Source organism: Polypterus senegalus, chromosome 3 (assembly GCF_016835505.1).
Source record: "Polypterus senegalus isolate Bchr_013 chromosome 3, ASM1683550v1, whole genome shotgun sequence".
Classification (NCBI taxonomy): Eukaryota; Metazoa; Chordata; class Cladistia; order Polypteriformes; family Polypteridae; genus Polypterus; species Polypterus senegalus.
The window spans coordinates 235,330,669-235,351,109 of record NC_053156.1 but is presented as its reverse complement, the minus strand read 5'-3'; the positions used below and the strand labels follow the sequence as shown (position 1 = coordinate 235,351,109).

Below are 20,441 nucleotides of genomic sequence, written 5' to 3'. Positions count from 1 at the left end.
TACTTGCTGTAAAAGGTTATATCTCTTATTTTGTTTTATTAAAGTGTTTACCTCTCAGAAAGAGGAGCTGGACATGCTGAGTATTAACTAAGAGGTGCTTAGCAATAGTGAGTTCCAAGCAAGTGAGCTGTAACCCAATGTCTGCTCACTTCCTAACTTACAGATGTCTTCTGACTATAAACCTGATTCAGATGTCAGGCTTCAATGGGTCAGATCACTACCTCTGTTCTCTCTCTCTCTGTCCATCTTGGTATGTGAAATACCTGTTAGGAATGCCAGAGGTGGACTTTTTCCAGTTTATTGACTTTTCGAGACAGAGTTCATAACAAAGTAACTCCTTAGTAATATGTTAAAAGTAGCTAATAATGATAAGTTTTCTCCTGGTGTTAAAAACTCTGCTACCAGTTATCTTTATGAGGTGTGGTAAAGATAAATGGTGTTCTAGTGAGAACTGCCTATAACTGACATCCATTTAAACCTCATGTGTAAAATGGCAGCACTAAAACCTGCATTTAGAAAGATGCTACCCTTCACCAAGAAACATAACTATGTACATCTCTTATATGGCTGCTAATCATTCAAAGTGGACTGATAAATCTTTAGCAAGAGCATTAACGTACAAAAAAATTGTGTACAGTGTCGCATCTTAACATGTATTACTAATATTTATGTCATATGTTTTATATTCTATATATATGTATTATTAATTTTTATACTAACTTATTAATTTTCATATTTGTTTCCTTTATGTTTAGAGTGGCTTGTTTGTTTTGTGTAGATTACTAAATTGTTTCAGTGTAACATAAATAAATAGAAACCACAGATGATTTACTTTCCATTGAAGCCTTGTATCACACTTTATGTATGTGTTACTGTGCTGTGCTTTATAGTCTTGAATATTTGTTTAGCACCATGAAGAGGTCAACAGAGCAGATAACACCTTCAGCATTTAGAGTAACAAACATGAATACATAAGTAACACATTGTAAAATAATTATAAATAAAATTCTAAGAAAGAGCAACACCACAGGCCATACATCTTTATCTCTGGCTAAAAAGGCACAGATTTTTGTCTCTGGTTGTGTTCCAACTGCTTAACCTGGAGAAGGATGTGGTGTGACAAAAGTTAACACTTTTCTGTGTTCTTTCTTGAACAGCTTTACTCCAAGCTTCAGTCTGTGAAGGCAGAAATACAGGATCTTCAAGATGAGCATGTGAGAGCCAGACAGGATCTAGAACAAATCCAAAATGAGCTGACTAGAGACCTCAAGTTCAAGTGAGTTGTCCTGACACATATGTTGAACTGTTTATGCTGGCTTAATATACATGACCTTTGCTGTTATTTTCTTGGCAAATGTAAAGTGTAAACATATGGTGCTCTGAAAAAGTAAGAACATATATGTTCTGCAACCTACTTACATGTAAGAGTATTTATATAGACAGATAGATAGTCATCTTTCAATAATACTGATAGATTAAAGTGATTCTAGTTAACAAATTGCAATCAAACATTATTTGCAATCATGTATTCAATCAAAAATGTCAGAAATGCAATTATCTTTTCTGTAAAAAATAAATGCTCTTCTAGCATCAGTAACTTCTTGTGGGTGTTTTTCTAATTGTCTATCAATCTCCCACATTGACTTAGTGAAAGTTATGCTCACAAAAGTGTGTGATGCGTTTTTTGAGACATTTTTTGTATGTGGATTTATTTCAGTGTTTTTGGTCATTGTTATGTTGCAAGGAGCACTTTTCAGTTTTATAGTTTTAAAAGATATCCTCACATTCTTCCCAAAGACTTTTATTACAATGTAGAATTCTGGCAAAAAAAGTTACCCCAAACCATAAGACTTTCACCCCCATGCTTTTTTTGGTCAAAATCAGCTTTTGGTTTTACCCAACATGACACCTAACAGTGAGGCCAAACAGCTCTACCTTTGTCTCATCTGTCCAGAGCACATTGTTCCAGGAGTCGTGTTCTTCAGCTTGGTATTATCTGGCCAACACCAGGTATGCATCTTTATTCTTTTTGACAGCAGCAGCTTCTTGCTTCCTGACCTTCTACATAGGACAAAGTTGAGCTGTCTATTTTTCTGATGGTTGAACCATGCACTTAGACATTTACCTGAAGAAAGTCTTCCCTTTAAATCACTTTGTGTTATTCTGAGGTTCTTGGAGACTTTCCATAGCATCTTGGACAGATTACCAGTGGTCCTATTTTTTTTCCGTTTCTAGTTGACCTTTTGAACAGTGGAGTGATACTGCAAATTTGACATATCTTACAAAAACACTTTTAGTCTAATGTGCATCAGCATTCTGCTTTCTGAGGGATTCAATGAACTCTTTTGATTTTGGCATAATGCAGCCACACACCTCAACTGCTAACACCAAGTTACCCCACATGTTTGTGATGTTTATGTAAGGAAGGGCCTCAAAAATACATACTTTAAAAATACCTAATTATTTTTTACATCTGTTCTTCCATCCATCCATCCATCCATTTTCCAACCCGCTGAATCCAAACACAGGGTCACGGGGGTCTGCTGGAGCCAATCCCAGCCAACACGGGGCACAAGGCAGGAACCAATCCCGGGCAAGGGTGCCAACCCACCGCAGTACATCTGTTCTTGTGCTTCTAATTTTAGACATTTGTTACAATGATAAATGTAGTGTACTAAATTATCAATTTCAACAATTTCAGTTGTACAAATGAGTGCAAAATATACACTCACCTAAAGATTAGGAACACCTGTTCAATTTCTCATTAATGCAATTATCTAATCAACCAATCACATGGCAGTTGCTTCAATGCATTTAGGGGTGTGGTCCTGGTCAAGACAATCTCCTGAACTCCAAACTGAATGTCAGAATGGGAAAGAAAGGTGATTTAAGCAATTTTGAGCGTGGCATGGTTGTTGGTCTGAGTATTTCACAATCTGCTCAGTTACTGGGATTTTCACGCACAGCCATTTCTAGGGTTTACAAACAATGGTGTGAAAAGGGAAAAACATCCAGTATGCGGCAGTCCTGTGGGCGAAAATGCCTTGTTGATGCTAGAGGTCAGAGGAGAATGGGCCGACTGATTCAAGCTGATAGAAGAGCAACTTTGACTTAAATAACCACTCGTTACAACCGAGGTATGCAGCAAAGCATTTGTGAAGCCACAACACACACAACCTTGAGGCGGATGGGCTACAACAGCAGAAGACCCCACCGGGTACCACTCATCTCCACTACAAATAGGAAAAAGAGGCTACAATTTGCACGAGCTCACCAAAATTGGACAATTGAAGACTGGAAAAATGTTGCCTGGTCTGATGAGTCTCGATTTTTGTTGAGACATTCAAATGGTAGAATCAGAATTTGGCGTAAACAGAATGAGAACATGGATCCATCATGCCTTGTTACCACTGTGCAGGCTGGTGGTGGTGGTGTAATGGTGTGGGGGATGTTTTCTCGGCACACTTTAGGCCCCTTAGTGCCAATTGGGCATCGTTTAAATGCCACGGGCTACCTGAGCATTGTTTCTGACCACGTCCATCCCTTTATGACCACCATGTACCCATCCTCTGATGGCTACTTCCAGCAGGATAATGCACCATGTCACAAAGCTCGAATCATTTCAAATTGATTTCTTGAACATGACAATGAGTTCACTGTACTAAAATGGCCCCCAAAGTCACCAGATCTCAACCCAATAGAGCATCTTTGGGATGTGGTGGAACGGGAGCTTCGTGCCCTGGATGTGCATCCCACAAATCTCCATCAACTGCAAGATGCTATCCTATCAATATGGGCCAACATTTCTAAAGAATGCTTTCAGCACCTTGCTGAATCAATGCCACATAGAATTAAGGCAGTTCTGAAGGCAAAAGGGGGTCAAACACCATATTAGTATGGTGTTCCTAATAATCCTTTAGGTGAATGTATTTGTCAATGTTATTTTTTAAAATGAAGTCATCTTTATCAGCATTGCAAATTTCAGTTTGTCCAAAAATGAAAAAAGACGTTTTAATGGGGTGTATTTGCTTTTTCTTACCACTTTAAATATAACCCTTAAATAAACTGCTCAAAAAAAATTAAAGGAACTCTTTGAAAACACATCAGATCTCAATGGGAAAAAGAAATCCTCCTGGATATCTATACTGATATAGACTGGGTAATGTGTTAGGAACGAAAGGATGCCACATCATTTGATGGAAATGAAAATGATCAACCTACAGAGCCCTGAATTCAAAGACGCCCCAAAAATCAGAGTGAAAAAATTCTGTGGCAGGCTAGTCCATTTTGCCAAAATTTAATTGCAGCAACTCAAAATTGTACGCAGCACTTTTTATGGCCCCTGTGTTCTTGTATACATGCCTGACAACATCGGTGCACGCTTCTAATGAGATGACAGATGGTGTTGTGGGGGATTTCCTCCCAGATCTGGACTAGGGCATCACTGAGCTCCTGGACAGTCTGAGGTGCAACCTGGTGGCATTGGATGGACCAAAATATAATGTCCCAGAGGTGTTCTATTGGATTTAGGTCAGGAAAGTGTGGTGGCCAGTCAATGGTATCAATTCCTTCATCCCTCAGGAACTGCCTGCATACTCTCACCACATGAGGCCAGGAATTGTCGTGCACCAGGAGCCACTGTACCAGCATAGGGTCTGACAATGGGTCCAAGGATTTCATCCTGATACCTAATGGCAGCCAAGGTGCCTTTGTCAAGCCTGTAGCGGTCTGTGTGACCCCCAGACAATCATTAACCCACCACCAAACTGCTCATGCTGAATGATGTTACAGGCAGCATAATGTTCTCCATGGCTTCTCCAGACCCTTTTACTTCTGTCATGTGCTCAGGGTGAACCTGCTCTCATCTGTAAAAAGCACAGGGCACCAGTGGTGCATCTGCCAATTCTGGTATTCTATGGCGAATGCCAATCGAGCTGCATGCTGCTGGGCAGTGAGCTCAGGGCCCATTAGAGGACATGGGGCCCTTGGGTCACCCTCATGAAGTCTTTCTGGTTGTTTGGTCAGAGACATTCACACCAGTGGCCTGCTGGAGGTCATTTTGTAGGGCTCTGGCAGTGCTCATCCTGTTCCTCCTTGCCCAAAGGAGCAGATACTGGTCCTGCTGATGGGTTATGGACCTTCTATGGCCCTCTCCAGCTCTCCTAGAGTAACTGCTTGTCTCCTAGAATCTCCTCCATGCCCTTGAGACTGTGCAGGGAGACACAGCAAACCTTCTGGCAATGACACGTATTGATGTGCCATCCTGGAGAAGTTGGACTACCTGTGCAACCTTTGTAGGGTCCAGGTATCGCCTCATGCTACCAGTAGTGACACTGACTGTAGCCAAATGCAAAACTAGTGAAGAAACAGTCAGAAAAGATGAGGAGGGAAAAATGTCAGTGGCCTCCACCTGTTAAACCATTCCTGTTTTGGGGGTCATCTCATTGTTGCCCCTCTAGTGCATCTGTTGTTAATTTCATTAACACCACAGCAGCTGAAACTGATTAACAACCCCATCTGCTACTTAACTGACCAGATTAATATCCCATAAGTTTCATTGACTTTATGCTATACTCTGATTAAAAAGTGTTCCTTTAATTCTTTTGAGCTGTATATATTTTACTCACCTTGTTACACTAACAGATGCAGCCATAATAATATTTGGTTAAAAAAATGTATACTGTATACATTTTGAATCAGTCAGATTAGTCCATCCAGTCATTTGTTTTCATTACCTGCTTTTTTGAGTACAAGATTGCAGAGAGCCATAGCCTATCCTCTAACTGGGAAGACAGCCCATCACAGGGCACACACGGCTACAAACTCACAAATGTACCACTTTTGAGTCACCAGTTATCTTTAGACTGAAGGATACTGCAGTGTCCATAAAAAAAACAGATATAGGGAAAATGTACAAATTCCTCATAGTGGTGAAACCAGAAATTGAATACTGCTTTCCTATTACTGTAAGCCTGCAGTCTTAATCACTGTGAACTCTTGTTGGAGTTTAATTAAAAAAGTCTTTCCTTCATTATGCAGTTTACCCCACATAATATAACTTTGAAAGTCAGTGTCTGTTTAGTTAGCAACAGATGCAATGCAAGATCTCTCTGGAAAGGATCTCGGTCCTCCAGATGCTGTGCAAATATTTAAGATTTCTGTGAGCAAAGGTGATAAAATGTCAACCTATGAGAAGAAAGAGAAAACATTCTCTATCCCCAGAGAAGTAATACCAGTCAAGCACCCAGCTCTGTATGACAGTTGCAGTAACTTCCAGTTCATGTTATTTTTAGTTTGTACAGTATTAGGAAGTCCAGGTTTTTTAATTTTAATGGGAATATCCAGTGTTAGAAGTCCATTTTATTCAGAATTCCATTTTGGTATCTTCATTCTGCTTAAGCAATATAGTACTCCATATTACAGCATGACACAAAAAGCAGAATGCTGACAGGGATTTGCAATTAGTCATAATTGCCTCTGCTTGTTCTTAAACGATGCTTATTCATAACTTCATAACTTCTTAAGAAGCACCTTTTACACATAATGGGGCTTTTGTGCTTAATGTAGCAGAACATACCACAAAGAAATAGTCCTTAAAACCTCCTCTCATACATTTTAAAGATACTGTCAAAAAGTACTGTACTCATTTTATGTATAGTTTGGAAAGAAAGGTAAAGTGGTTGATTAGACTGTTAAAACTGGTTGACCAGAACATTGTATATCAATTAAAACATAATTTTTGAATTAAATACCAATATGAGTAAAATCTAATTCAGTTTATTCCTAAACTTTTGTACTCTGCTCATAAAGTGACCGGTTCAGAGTGATGGGCATTATTTAAACAGGCTGCACATACTATAAGAATTATAGACTCATAAAGGAATAACCAGAACAAAGTAATAGTATTATGCAAATTGTCTGTACAACATTCAGGTATGAAGAATAAAGTACAGCAGTTTTGCTTTGTTTATTATTTTTTGCTTTGCTTACCATCTTCAATGGTGACATCATGTTCAATATTTTCTGTTCATGCATTGTGTCCTTAGGAAACATGTACAGTACATAGAAGACACATCTTGTGACATCATGGTGGTTACATGATTTATTTTGTCTTTTGCTAAATTCAAATTTTAGTTCACTTTTTTTTTTTTTTTTTTTACTCCTTGCCTTGATAATGACTCGTGATGTTAATATTAACAATAATTTTTAAAACCCTTTGATTTAGCTCTCTAAGTAAAACTGACCCTGTCCAGCTGCTCTTCTGAAAAACAAAAAAAGTCTTTTTTTTCTCTCTCTCCCTCACTATACCCGTAAAAATCACTGCCTCTGAATTAGGTTTACAGTTTGAAGACATCAGAACTAAACCTATTGGCAACTGTCAGAATCTGCATATATTTAGGTAACGTGAAATCTTGACATGTCTTTTTGCTCTTAAAAAGAGGAATTTTCTTACTGCTGCTCAGTTGGTTTCTGTGGATTACACAAAGAAGAGATTGCAAAAGAACCTGAGATGTTGGCATGCCCTGCTTTTCACATTTCCATGGCAAACATGGGTAACACTTATTTCCTAATGCTGTGCTTCCTAAACTCGGTCCTGGGGACCCACTGTGGCTGCAGGTTTTTGTTCCAACAAGATTCATAATCAGTGACAATACCTGATAACACTGAGCTCATTTAATTAGCTGGTATTTTTTTGTTCTCTTATTCTACATTCAGAAAAGCACAGCAGCATGATTTTTACATGTATTAGACATTTAGAAATATTTCTGCTTTTGCTATAGATTTAAATGCTTAACTCTCTTTTGTTGATTTCGTTATATTTTGACCTTTCTCTGTGCAGTTTTCCCTTTTCGTTGTATCTTAATAATGACAATTAAAAACAAACATAGTAGACACCCAGGCAAACAACACTGAATCATGAAAGGCTTCAACTACTTTAGTGTCAGACCCCCTAATTAGTAAATAATGGATTAATTGAACAATTAGAACACCTGGAAAAGTAGAATGAAAATCAAGATGAAAATATTGCTAAAAAGAAAAAAAGACATTATTCTCATATAACTGCTTAGCACATTTTAATTATTATTATTATTTTTTACCAAACTTAGTTTTCTAATTTCTATATTGTTCCCAAAACACAGAACTTGGGAAATAACAGTTCCCTTAATTAGCCCAGGAGTCTAATTAAAAACAGAAGCTGGTTGGAACAACAGTCTGCAGCCACAGTGGGTCCCCTGGACTGAGTTTGGGAAGCACTGGCCTACTATATAATAGCCCTGTCAAATACTAATTACAAAATAATAGTCCTAAATAAGGATTTAAGTGATGTTTAAGGTAAACTGTTTACCCTTAAAGAAAATAATTAAATGTTTAATAAACTTACATAAATTCTAATCAGCCTCAACAACCACAGCAATCATAAAGATCAATGCTTACACTCCCTAAATTCCTTTCAACCTTCATGCTATTCTTGATCTTCATTTGCACATGTGTTTATCTGCTCTCTTTAAGGTATTTGATTATTGAAAACTTCATTCCTCCAGAGGAGAAGAACAAAATAATGAATAGAATTATTTTTGACAGTGAGGAGGACCAATGGAAATTTCAGCCCCTGGTTCCAAGTGGAAAGTAAGTATAGCTGTAGGTTAAGATTTTTATGTTGATATATTACTTGAAGGTTAGCCTGTAACTGATTATTTTTTATTTTTGCTATTTTTTATATTTGTAATTACATAATATATTATTTTCTTGAATTTATGTTCAGCTTGGATTTCTGCTACTATTTATTTTCAGGTATGCTTCAATGAAAATTTAAAGTTGCTTTTCAGTTTGGTATCCTAATCAAGGCATTTTTCAAGTATAAGCCACAGTTTTTTTGTATGGGTTTAGATATAGTCACTAGTGATTAGCACACTCTGTTATATTTAGTTTGCCTTGAGTTTAGCAAAAATGTGGAAATGTTTAGGAATTTTGATGAATGTTGTGAAATGCATTGAAGTCAACGTGGAAGGAAAAACTGAACTAGTTTTGAGTGGATTATAATGTTGCGATGGTCTTTTAGATGTTCCTTGGGGTTAGGAAGTTTTCTGCTGACTATGCTGGACCGATTATTGTGGTCAAAAATGTGAACCAAGAGCCTGTGATGCAAGATATTAGTGTTATATACTCTGAGTGCTGTCCCTGTTTCTACCCGATGTGCGCATCATGTTGAAAAGTATATTATGCTTAATCCAGAAGTGAAGACACAACATGCAATGAATCTAAGCACAACAACAGCATTTTTTCATAATATTCTCATTATGGTCAGCTAATTTACCCTTTTTTTAATGCATGCAGGGTGCAAATCCAGTTGGAGTACCGATTGGGTAGTGATATCACACTTGCGCGTATATATGCCATAAATTATTCATGTATGTGTAAAACTGATTAGACAGCGTGTGTGCAGGAGCATGCTTACAGTATGCCTGTGTGAATGTACTGCACAATGCAAATCTAGCAGGTAGAGCAGATCGAGTAGTGACATTGGCTGCTACAACTCTGTGATGTCACACAGGCCTCACAAGGCATCATGGGGCTCCGGGAAAAAAAAGTCTGCCTAAACCAGACACACAGTGAATTTTCAAGGAAAAATTCGACAAACAAGGGCCACTTTTGAACCCAGCAATTTTGTGTGAAAAAATGATTTGGCAAATTTCTCCAAACAATATTAATAGCCACTTTTTATAATAGAAAACAAATGTGAATCAGCAACAAAATTCCAATTTTAAATGCTGCACAAACAATGTAATAAACTACACTAAAATCAAAACTAGTACTTAAAAACAGGTGTAAAACGCATTAACAGAAGTTGGCTATTTAAATACCATATATAAATTAATTCAGCCTGTAACCAACATGAATTCAGTATTTGATCTTTTATGAATTATTAACAAATTTTAAAATGTATTCCAGTTTTTTCTTAAATCATTCTTTTAAATGTTTCTAAACACACTCTTCAGAGAATGTTCACCTTTCTTCACAAGAATCTGAACAGTCATTTGTTACATGGTAGCTATAGCTCTTTCTGTAGCGTCCATATGAACATTTGTATCTGTGTTGCTTATGGTTTTGTTACCTCCTAACACCATATAACAACTTGCACATTACAAATCTGTCTTTTCTGTTTCTGTCCTTCAGAAAAGTAACTCCTGGGGATGCATTTTACATAGCATAAAACACAAATGTGTACATTATTAACCGTTACTTGAATTTGCGCTAATGCTCAGTTGGATTAAACGGGTTTCAGTATGCTTTGCTCTAGTACAGGTGCAGATTGTTCACTTTCATTAGCAGTCTCTATTAGCCTAGATAGAATACCAAGCTTCCTCACAATTCACATGCATGTACAATTTGAACAAATTAGAACCATTAGTCACCCTAAATGAAAGTAAGCTTATGTTAAAACAGAATCAACAATTGTGTTTTTTCTGACTCAGTAGCCAAAGATCTTTTTCAGGTGATACTTGACAGGGATTATGAATGCTTTAATTGTATCAGTTGTGAATTGTATTACTTTTTTAGACACTGTTGTTACTGCCAGGAGTGTCCCATTAAAAGTCCTTATGGGCCAAATTAAATGTTAAGGTAGTAGAGATTTAAGGGACACTACAGAAGTGGGATCTGGCACAACAGAGGTCAGAAATGTTATGTATCAATTTGAGTTTGTTTCCATTATGTTTGTAATCATGTACTGTATCTTTAAGTGTGTCTGTGTCCCATGTCCTTTGTGAGGTGTTTCCTCAAGAGGCAGGGCCACCCTTATGAGGAAAGGAGCTCAGGCAGTGTTTTCATTGAAGTTGTTAAGGAGTTTGTACGTATTCTTGTTGAATTTTCTGGTTTTACTGTCTACTCAGGATTATAATTTGAGACTTGTTCATTTTAGGCAACTCCTTCTTGCTCTTTTGAGCACCTTTTGTAGCTCTTTACTTTTTATGTAAATATTGTCATTTATAAAGGATTGTCATCTGCCTTTTCGTCACAAGTCACATTTTTTTACAGTTTCCCTCCTGTGAGGCATTTTGGATATGCTTAGCTACATTTTGAACTTCACAAACCAATTGTCACACTTTTAGGCCTAGCCAGGCTGAAGCCTAGTGGTAGTAGTTGGCAGTAGTTGGAAGTTATCTGAACTAGGTTTGTCTCATTGGCCTTCTGTTTCTTTATGGGTCTTTTAGGAGAATTCACACCATTTTAACCATGTTCAAGTCTCCTGCACACAACAAGAAACACTGAAAGTCAAAAGATTGTTAATGAAAACTCAAGACTTTTTCCCAAATTAAAAGTTGTAAACAAAACCAGAAGTTCTTTACTAGAAAAATGCTGAAAAATAGTCATTTCTTTATGTTTCAACAAAGTTAAAAAGATTTAAAGTCACACGGCCATCTTTTGTAACATGACTGCTACAACATCACACTGTCATGTTTCAGCCAGGGTGTCTTGCCTAGCTAATGTTTATTTTCCTTGCAGCTATTTTTGTAGCAGCTTCTGTTTGTCAGGGTCCTTTGAGGATAATTGAATATTGGGGTGTTTTTTGATCTGCAAAGTGGTAGTACAGTATATGTGTTAATTGGATCTGAGTTAAAACAGGCATAGACTGGGTTTTAGACCGGGTGAAGCATTGCATCTTTTAAAGCCAAAACATTAAAAGAGAGTTATAGTTGGGCAGTCATTTCCAAACTAAACCTTTGTGTACTTTGTTTATTTTCCCTACTGTTTTGTTCCTTATCTCACTACCAAAATTTGTTCTTCACCCAAAGTGTTCCTATCTAAATCATTACTAAGCTAGTGCTTTTGCATTTGCTTTATTTTAGCTCTACACTTTTGTGATTGCTATTGCAGTCATCTTTGATAATGGAAGTGCAGTGATATCACAGCATATGTTGTGTTTCTGTCTTCTCATTTAACAAAAAAAAACAACATAGCAGCATCCATGAAAACTATGTGTGAAACAGCAGCGCCACACAAATAAACACTGAAAAAAATTACACCACAATAAAGTCATGAAAATAATAATACAATTGTATAACTACCAAATAACAAGTAGTGTGAAAATAATCAATAATAAAAATGTTCCAAAATGCAATTTTAATATAAAAATGACAAATACTGTAGAAATAATTCACAAAACACAAATCAGTAGATGTAGTAATGGGATTCTACACTCTAAAAACAAATGTTTCAAGTAAAAAAAACAAAAAAAAATTAATGCAACAGTTTGCAACAAAATTTTTGGGTTTTGTCAAATTTTGCTCAAATTAAATAGAAACGCAATGAGTAAGGTACCTTAGCTTTTCCTTTACTTTTTAAGGGATTTTAATTACTCTGTACTTAGTAAGGAGGCAGAACCTCTGTTTTTCCCAGTTAATTCTGGGGTGCGTCATGGGTGGTTTCTGCTTCTACTCTGTTCAATGCTTGCATGAACTGCATGTTGAGCAATGTCATGGGTTCCAGTGGCTGTGGGGCATCTGTTGGCAAAGAAAGTGTGGTAGCCGGCCCGGACAGGAGGACATGTTCATGTCACCCACAACACGTTTATTAATCATATTTACAGTGCTCACAGTCCCCAAGTCACCAGGGTGTCCCTGCTCTTCTTCCACCCAGCACTTCCGGGTGTGGTGGAAGTGCTGAGGTCCAGGGCTCCAAAGGCATAGGGGCGCCCCCTGGCGGTGACCATAGGCCCCTACAGGATTGAGCTTCAAAGCTCTGCACCCGTAGCCCCCAAAGGTACCAGGGTGGTCACCCCCACATGGTCTGGGGAAGGCGCAAGCCCTCCTCCGGTCCTCCTGGGCGTCCCGGCCGGGTCGCCACCCCAGTCATCTATCGACAAAAGTTTCACTGATCTTGACTTTCCTGAAGATGCTGTGATCTTTGTGGAGTCAATGGAGGCTCTGATCAGGGCTTTCAAGAGACTGAGTGCAGCCATCAGCAGTGTGTCTGTCTGTTGAGAGTGTCGACCTTGTCAAAAGGCTTGCTTATCTCGGGAGTGACATTCATGTCTCTGGTGACTCTTCCTATGAAGTCAGTAGATTAGGATTGGGAGAGCATGGGGGTCATGAGGTCGCTGGAAAGGGGTGTGTGGCGCTTCCAATACCTATGCAAAAGAACGAAGGTCCAAGTCTTTGGTGCCCTGGTGCTTTCCTGTTTTGCTATATAGTTGAGAGACATGGACGCTATCCAATGACCTGTTACAAAGACTGGACTTCTTCGGTACTGTTTCTCTTCAGAGAATCTTTGGGTACCACTGGTTTGACTTTGTGTCAAATGAACGGTTGTTATGGAGTCCCGAATGAAGCACATTACCTGCATTGTGAGGAAGCGTCAGTTACGGCACTACCGCCATGATCCGGCTCGTAGGATCCTCATTGTCGATGACCTGAGTGGTTGGACCACGCCAAGGAGACACCCATGTAACACCTGGCTGCGACAGATAGAGGGTTGTTTCCAGAGGGTGGGACTGGACTGCATGTCTGCCTGGGGGGGTTGCCAACCAGGATCCAAAACTGTTTTGTCATGTGGTGGGTGCGGCAACTCACTATACAAGTGCATGCTCCCTAACCTGACCTGTATTAGTCCAACTTTTTAAAATTGGCTACAGAAGAATATTATTTTGTTCAAAAATGCTTATTTTTCAGTATATAAAGGTATTTTGATCATCATCTTTTTCTTCCTGGACCCAAACCCTGGTCTCTTCATTGTAAGGCAACAGTGATGCTCTGCCACATACTTAGTGAATATAAGCAGAAATACACATTTTTAAGTTTACAATATATCACGCATTTTTGTTGTTCTAAATAGATGTATCTCATTATTTGTTAGCTTTATCAAGTCAAATTGTAACATTTGTAACCATTATCTATTATATCACAAACCGAAGCCTGTTTACAGACAGCACTTTGATCATAGCAATTTGTTTATGAATAAAGTAATACTCACTCTAAGTGTATGTTTCTGCACAGGAAGATAACAAGCCATGAACTTGTTCAAATTACATACTGACGTACCAATAGTAAGTTGAAGTAATTACTGCTGTTATTACAGTGTATCAAATAATATTTGCAATTCAGAAAATTTATCAAAATCATTAAATTTGAATTAGCCAGTGCTTTGAGTCTTGCCCACTCTAGTTTAGTTGTCTGCTTCTCTATAATTTGCATGTCTACAATCCCTGTCAAATCAAGTCATAATTAGTCATACTCAGATAAGAAAGGACATCTATGCACCTGCGTTACACTCAACTAATGGTGAAGCATGCAGAGTTTATGATGATGTACTGCATATCTAGTGATGTGCAATGTTCAATTCAAGTATAGCATTGCACACTAAAGTGTCTGGTTCACCAGGGTAAGTCCCACACAACTGATGGAGGAAAGCACAACCAGAAAACATAACATAGCATATTATGCATTTCCCAGTCCAATATGTCATTTTAATCCGCTACTGAATCCAGATCTATTAGAGAAGAAACCAATATTTTATCAGAGATTGACTTGTATTTTTCAATTAATCTCTAAAAACATTCAGTAACATTCATTTTTATATTTCAGTACTTTGTTGTGTTTCAGTTGATGAATTCACTCAGGATGATGCCCCCTTTGGATGATGCTTGTACTCATTAAGAGACTCAAACTCAGGGCCTTTGGATTATAGAATAGACCTTTAACTCTTTAGTGCTAAAGCAAAACTTCTTCAGCACCAAAAGCCTATTTGGCTTTGAACTATGCGTGTATTGTCTCTTATTTGGCAGCAAGCTCTCACTCTCTCTCTCTCTCGCAGTCATGCTACACTCACCCCTTCTGTTATAGGCAGCAGGTTAAAAAGATGGAAAACTTCTTTAGTATCTACTATATGCTTAATTTTAAGGCCCAAGTGCTTCTTCTTTTTCCTAACGACACATTATTAAATTAATTTCTAATGTTTATACCTTCTACATCAATATTCTTAGTTCATATAACTAAAAACGCTGTTGCTTCCTTCAACTAACTTGAGGAGCCTTTTCATGCTTGACAGTCAGACTTCCATTTCACAATCTGATAAAACAAAAGTCTTACCACAAATTCTACTTAGTCTCATCCTAATGTTCCATTATACTGGGGAACAAGAGCAGCCCACAGGGCCATCACCAGCTGCAACAGCCAGAGAAAAAAAAAATCTAGGCAGTAGAGTTCCAGCCAAACACACTTTTCTTCATACTAATTCTATACATAGACTTCATCTACAGAAACAAAAACAATATATTTGAGAAAATATTTTGCTGTTTTACTTATGATTCAACCAAGTTAACTCCTGCTGTCATTATTTTTCACAAATAAGTATAGAGGCTGAAGGGTTAGGAAGCACATTCCTCATGGTAGTAACTGCATGTCTCTTTGTCAAATCTTGAATCTAAACTTTAATTAGCTTGGTCCAACTCAGGCTGATGCAGGGTCAAATAGTCACCAAATCAGGATTTGGGACTCTTTTAGTCTCATTTATAAACCTTTGCGTGGATGCTGAAAAAACAGCAAAATGGATACACCAAAAATATGATTTATAAAATATGAAGTATACACATTTGTATGCAATTTAACCTTTATAAATCACAATTATCTTGTACATGTATGTACATGAGTGCATCTCAAACCCCATCCAGGTTATCACTCTAAAGCAACCATGTAGGGACAATGCTAATCAACTTTGTACATATATGTAACAGATATAACTGTAAATTGAGACCATGGTGACAAGGTAAAAAGCAAAAACTTTGAAGTAGAGGCACACAAAGAACATTTATTTGACGGTTATTTGAGCACAAGTGTCACCAAATGCAAATATTTTGAATGGCAGCTGGTTATTGCGATAGTGAATGCAGTGCGCTCTACAATGCCTGAAATAAAAAATATATTGTCCTACCTCAAGGCGAAAATGATCCCACATCACTACAACAACAACATTTATTTATATGCCACATTTTCATACAAAAAAGTAGCTAAAAGTGCTTTACATAATGAAGAAAAATAAAACGCAAAATAAGAAATTAAAATAAGACATTAGTTAACATAGAAAAAGAGCAAGGTCCGATGGCCAGGGAGGACAGAAAAAACAAAAAAACTCCAGACTGCTGGAGAAAAAAATAAAATCTGCAGGGGTTCCAGGCCACAAGACCGCCCAGTCCCCTCTGGGCATTCTACCTAACATAAATGAAATAGTCCTCTTTGTATTTAGGGTTCTCAACGACCCTCTTGATGATGATGGTCATGCAGACTTCTGGCTTTTAATCCATCACTGTTGGAAAATCACGGTGCTTTGAGTTGCGCCACCACCAAAAACACACCGGAAAAAGAAACAGAAGAGAGAGTAGGGGTTAGTACAGATTTTAGAGCAGAGTGTGTATGCAATGGGAGGGAGATAAAGCACATCTATGCTCTCTGATTTCAATCTTTGAATGGCATCTGTAGTCAGAGATGCCTTATTATGTGGCATTAAGCCAGAGCAGTCCACAGATACAAAGGAGGCAACTGCAGAGAAATCAGATAATGATGGGGACACTTGGAGAGGCATGACTGGGAGAAAATGCCTCCCTGATCTAAACCAGAGTGGTGTTTTGTTATTAGACTTTTGTGCTAGGCATAGTTTGTCCATAACAAACACCATGTTCAAAAATAAGGTTGCTTAGAAATACTTAAGTGTACATACAGTAAGTGGCACCCTAGGCCAAAGATCTACGATCAGTTTTATAATAGTATCATCAGATTTGCATCTGTATGTTCTGGACACTCAGGTGAAGAGAGGGGCAGAGCTGTCAACTGATTACCACCTAGTGGTGAGTTGAGTCAGATGGTGTGGGAGGCACCTGGACAGACTTGGAAAACCCAAGTGAGTAGTGAGGGAGGACTATGAACGTCTGGGGAGATGCTTGATGAGAACACTTTCAACTCCAACCTCTGAAAGAACTTTCTCGCATCCCGGTGAAAGCTGGGGACATTAAGTCTGAATGGGCCTTGTTCAAAGCTTCCATTGAGGAAGTGGCTACAAAGAGCTGTGGCCTGAAGGTCATAGGTGCTTCTCAAGGAGGCAACCCAAAGATCCAATGGTGGACACCAGAGGTGAGAAGTAAAGGAGGCCTTCTGTGTATGGTTAACACGAAGGACTCCTGAAGCAGCAGAGAGGTACTGATTGGCCAAAAGGGTAGTGACCTTGGTGGTCAGGAAAGCAAAAACTCTGGTGTGGGAGGAGTTCTAAGAGATCATGGAAAGCGACTTCCTTGAAAGGATCAAAGAGGTTCAGGCACAACATCAGGTGACTCAGAAAGGGAAAGCAGGCTGTTCTCAGCAAGGGTGGAGAAGTGCAGACCTAGACCAAGGATGTTGTCTTGCAGTGGAAGAACACTTTGAGAGGCTCCTGAACCCGATGGACATGCCCTCTGTGGGGGATCAATGCCCATTTCCCTGAGGGATGTCACTGATGTAGTTAAACAACTGAGCAGTGGCAAGGCCCAGGGTATGGATGAGATCCACCTAGAAAGGCTGAAGGCTCTGGACATTGTTGGGCAGTCATGGCTGATATGACTGTTCAATGTTCAATGTTGAGTGGTCAACAGGACTGATTTGGTGGTCCCGATTTTTAAAAACTGGGACAGGAAGGTGTCCTCCATCTTTTGGGGTATTACAGTCCTTAGCCTTCCTGGAAAACCTTAGGCTAGGGTACTAGAAAGCAGACTGTACCCAGTCGTGGAACCTCAGATCCAAGGGGAGCATTGTAGGCCAAGGAACAGTGGACCAGCTCTTTATCCTCATAAGGATTCTGGAAGGGGCAGGGGGTACTCCCAATGAGTCTACAAGTGTTATGTGGACTTAGAGAATGCATATGTCCATGTTCCATGAAGGATTCTGTGGGGGTTGCCTGGAGAGTATGGGGTTCTGAGGCCCTTAATGAGGTTTATTCAGTCCCTGTGTAATCTCAGTGAGGGCTATGTCTGCATACTTAGTCAAACATCAGCATTGTTTCCAGTGGGTATGGGACTCTGCCAGGGCTATGATTTGACTCCTGTCCTGTTTACAATTTTCACAGAATACACTACAAGACGCAGCCAGGGTAGGGAAGGGAAAGGGGTCCAGTTTGGTGGCCTTACGTTTTGCAGATGCCATGGTCCTGTTGGCTTCATTGGGCTGTGAACTTCAGCAGGCATTGTAATGGCACAGTATGAAGCTCAGGAATGAGGATCAGCACCTCTAAATCTATATGCATGGTGTAATTGAAATAGATGGGCTTACCATTGTACCCTTGTTCCTGTTTTACTAACCAGGCATTTCACTGTGCTAGTCTGTTTGGTTATTGCCACCACATTTTCTTATGTCACATGGGACATATATCATATCCATAGAAACCATATAGCCACATGTAGTGAAACCCATGAAATCTAGTAATAAAAAATGGCAAAATGGTGACATGATGAAAATAGTAATAAAAATATAAACAAAAATGAATAAAAATGAATAACACATGGAAACAAAAGAAAATTGAATAACAATATAGAAAAATGGCTAGATGTGTAAATGATTTGCATAATATAATGTAAAATAATCTTCTGAAACTTGCTTAATTGAAATCAGGGTCGAGGCCAGAGTCTGTCCCAGCAGCATCGACTGTAAGGCAGGCGCCAACCCTGCTTACATATTTAGGGTTATCTATATAAACCAGAGTTTCCTGGGCTCTAATAATATCTAAAGGGCACTAGATATGAAAGGTATTCATTGGACAAAAAATATTGTTTTTTAAATGTGGTTCCTCTTTAGTACCTTTCAGTATACTGTACTTCTGCCTTTGCCCAACAAAAGATACTTCCAGTATCTGCAGTAGCATAAACGTAAATGCACATTCAACAGAAGGCAGGTGGTGAAGTTGAAGGACAACATCTCTAAGACCTTCACACTTAGTGCTGTTCCCTCTTAGAGAAGCAACCTATCACTACTCAGTTATGCTTTTATATGAGGATTCTCTGGTAATGAAGCCACTCTTGTGTATCTCAAATTACATATTAAGGTAAAACACAGCTAGTCAAATAGCGTAGCCCAAATAATCTGGAATTAAATGTCAACAAATAAAAGAATTTGTGTTTTACATTAAGAGAGGAAAAGGAACACGCTCTCCAGTTTTCATCAGTGATTTGGATGTTTAGCTAATGGAGAAGCTCCAGGGCACGACCATTCCCATTACTTGTAACATGGGAGATCAGCACATTTAATATGACAAAGGAAATTCACCACAGGTTGTTCTTTCTCAGACAGTTAAATATATTTAGAGTGCCACTGGACACATTTCCCATTTTCTGCAGGTCCATTATTGAAAATGTTTTGAGCTTCCTCTTGGTTTAGGGGATAGGAAACAGATAATAAGATAGTGTACACTGCAGGGCAGCACATCCTTATGGTGGATTCACTTTACATCTCCAGTGGGCACTTCACACCCCGCTTACCGTCTGTTCACTCTCTTCTATCTGATAAATGGTTTGGTTCAGACAGGACCAGGACTATAAGATTTCAAAATAGGAATAAACCCTCATGCTGGTAAATGCATGAATATAACATCTTGAATGTGTGAATCTTCTGTACTAATGGGATGAATACAGCAAAGTGTGTTTTTTGTCAAACGGGTAATTTAAAGATGTGAAGGTTACTGTTGTTCTATTGTTTTATTTGTATGAGCACCACCAAAGCAAATTCCACACAATTAACATTGTTAAGGTAATAAAGCTGAACCACATTAAAGCTTTTACTTCATACAATGTAATTTGTAAAGCTATTAAGCATATTTTTAGATGAAAAATGTAGCTACAGCATTTTGAAAAATCATTGAAACCGCTAAAGCCTCATTGAAGGTAATTGAATAGCACATTAATGCCTGGGCTTTATTCATAATATTCACTTGCTAATTATTTACAGATGTGACACGTTTGTTTCCATATTGGGCCTACCTCCAGAGCACATTTCAAGCCAGGCTCTTGGCAACTATTAAATTCAAGTCTAAGAGTTCTCTTGTGCTCCATTTATAAAATGGTCTTGGCAACCTAACCAACAATGGCAGCCACCTGGTCAAATTCATATTCAAAGTCCTATCTGAGAGGCAGATAGGTGCTATAATCATGGTTTTAGAACCTATCTTTCTCAGTTTTGGATTTTGTATACAGTATGTGGTTACTTTATTTTTGTATTAGTTACACTATTATATCATTGAGTTGGTGGCAAGATTGGTACTCCAGCCACCGTAAAAAAAAAAAAAAACTTCACACAGCTGCACTGCACAGAAAGCACTGCAGACCCAAGTGGCTGGACCAGGACAATGGGACACCCACGTAACACCTGGCTGCGTGGCATGTAAAGCAAATTACGATCTTCAAATGGAATGTAGAGTAAGTTTCAGCCCTCATT

General features: G+C 38.6%; 1 protein-coding gene across 2 annotated transcripts in view; it reads left to right on the top strand.

Moving 5' to 3' along the window:
* The window catches only part of LOC120525996 (kinesin-like protein KIF3C), a 162,201-nt gene that overhangs the window by 122,069 nt on the left and 19,691 nt on the right, over positions 1–20,441 (top strand). For both annotated transcript variants that reach the window (XM_039748794.1, XM_039748793.1), the window contains 2 exons: positions 1,158–1,276; positions 8,512–8,628. In XM_039748794.1, the coding sequence (XP_039604728.1) occupies positions 1,158–1,276; positions 8,512–8,628 (236 nt within the window). The remainder of the gene's footprint in view (positions 1–1,157; positions 1,277–8,511; positions 8,629–20,441) is intronic.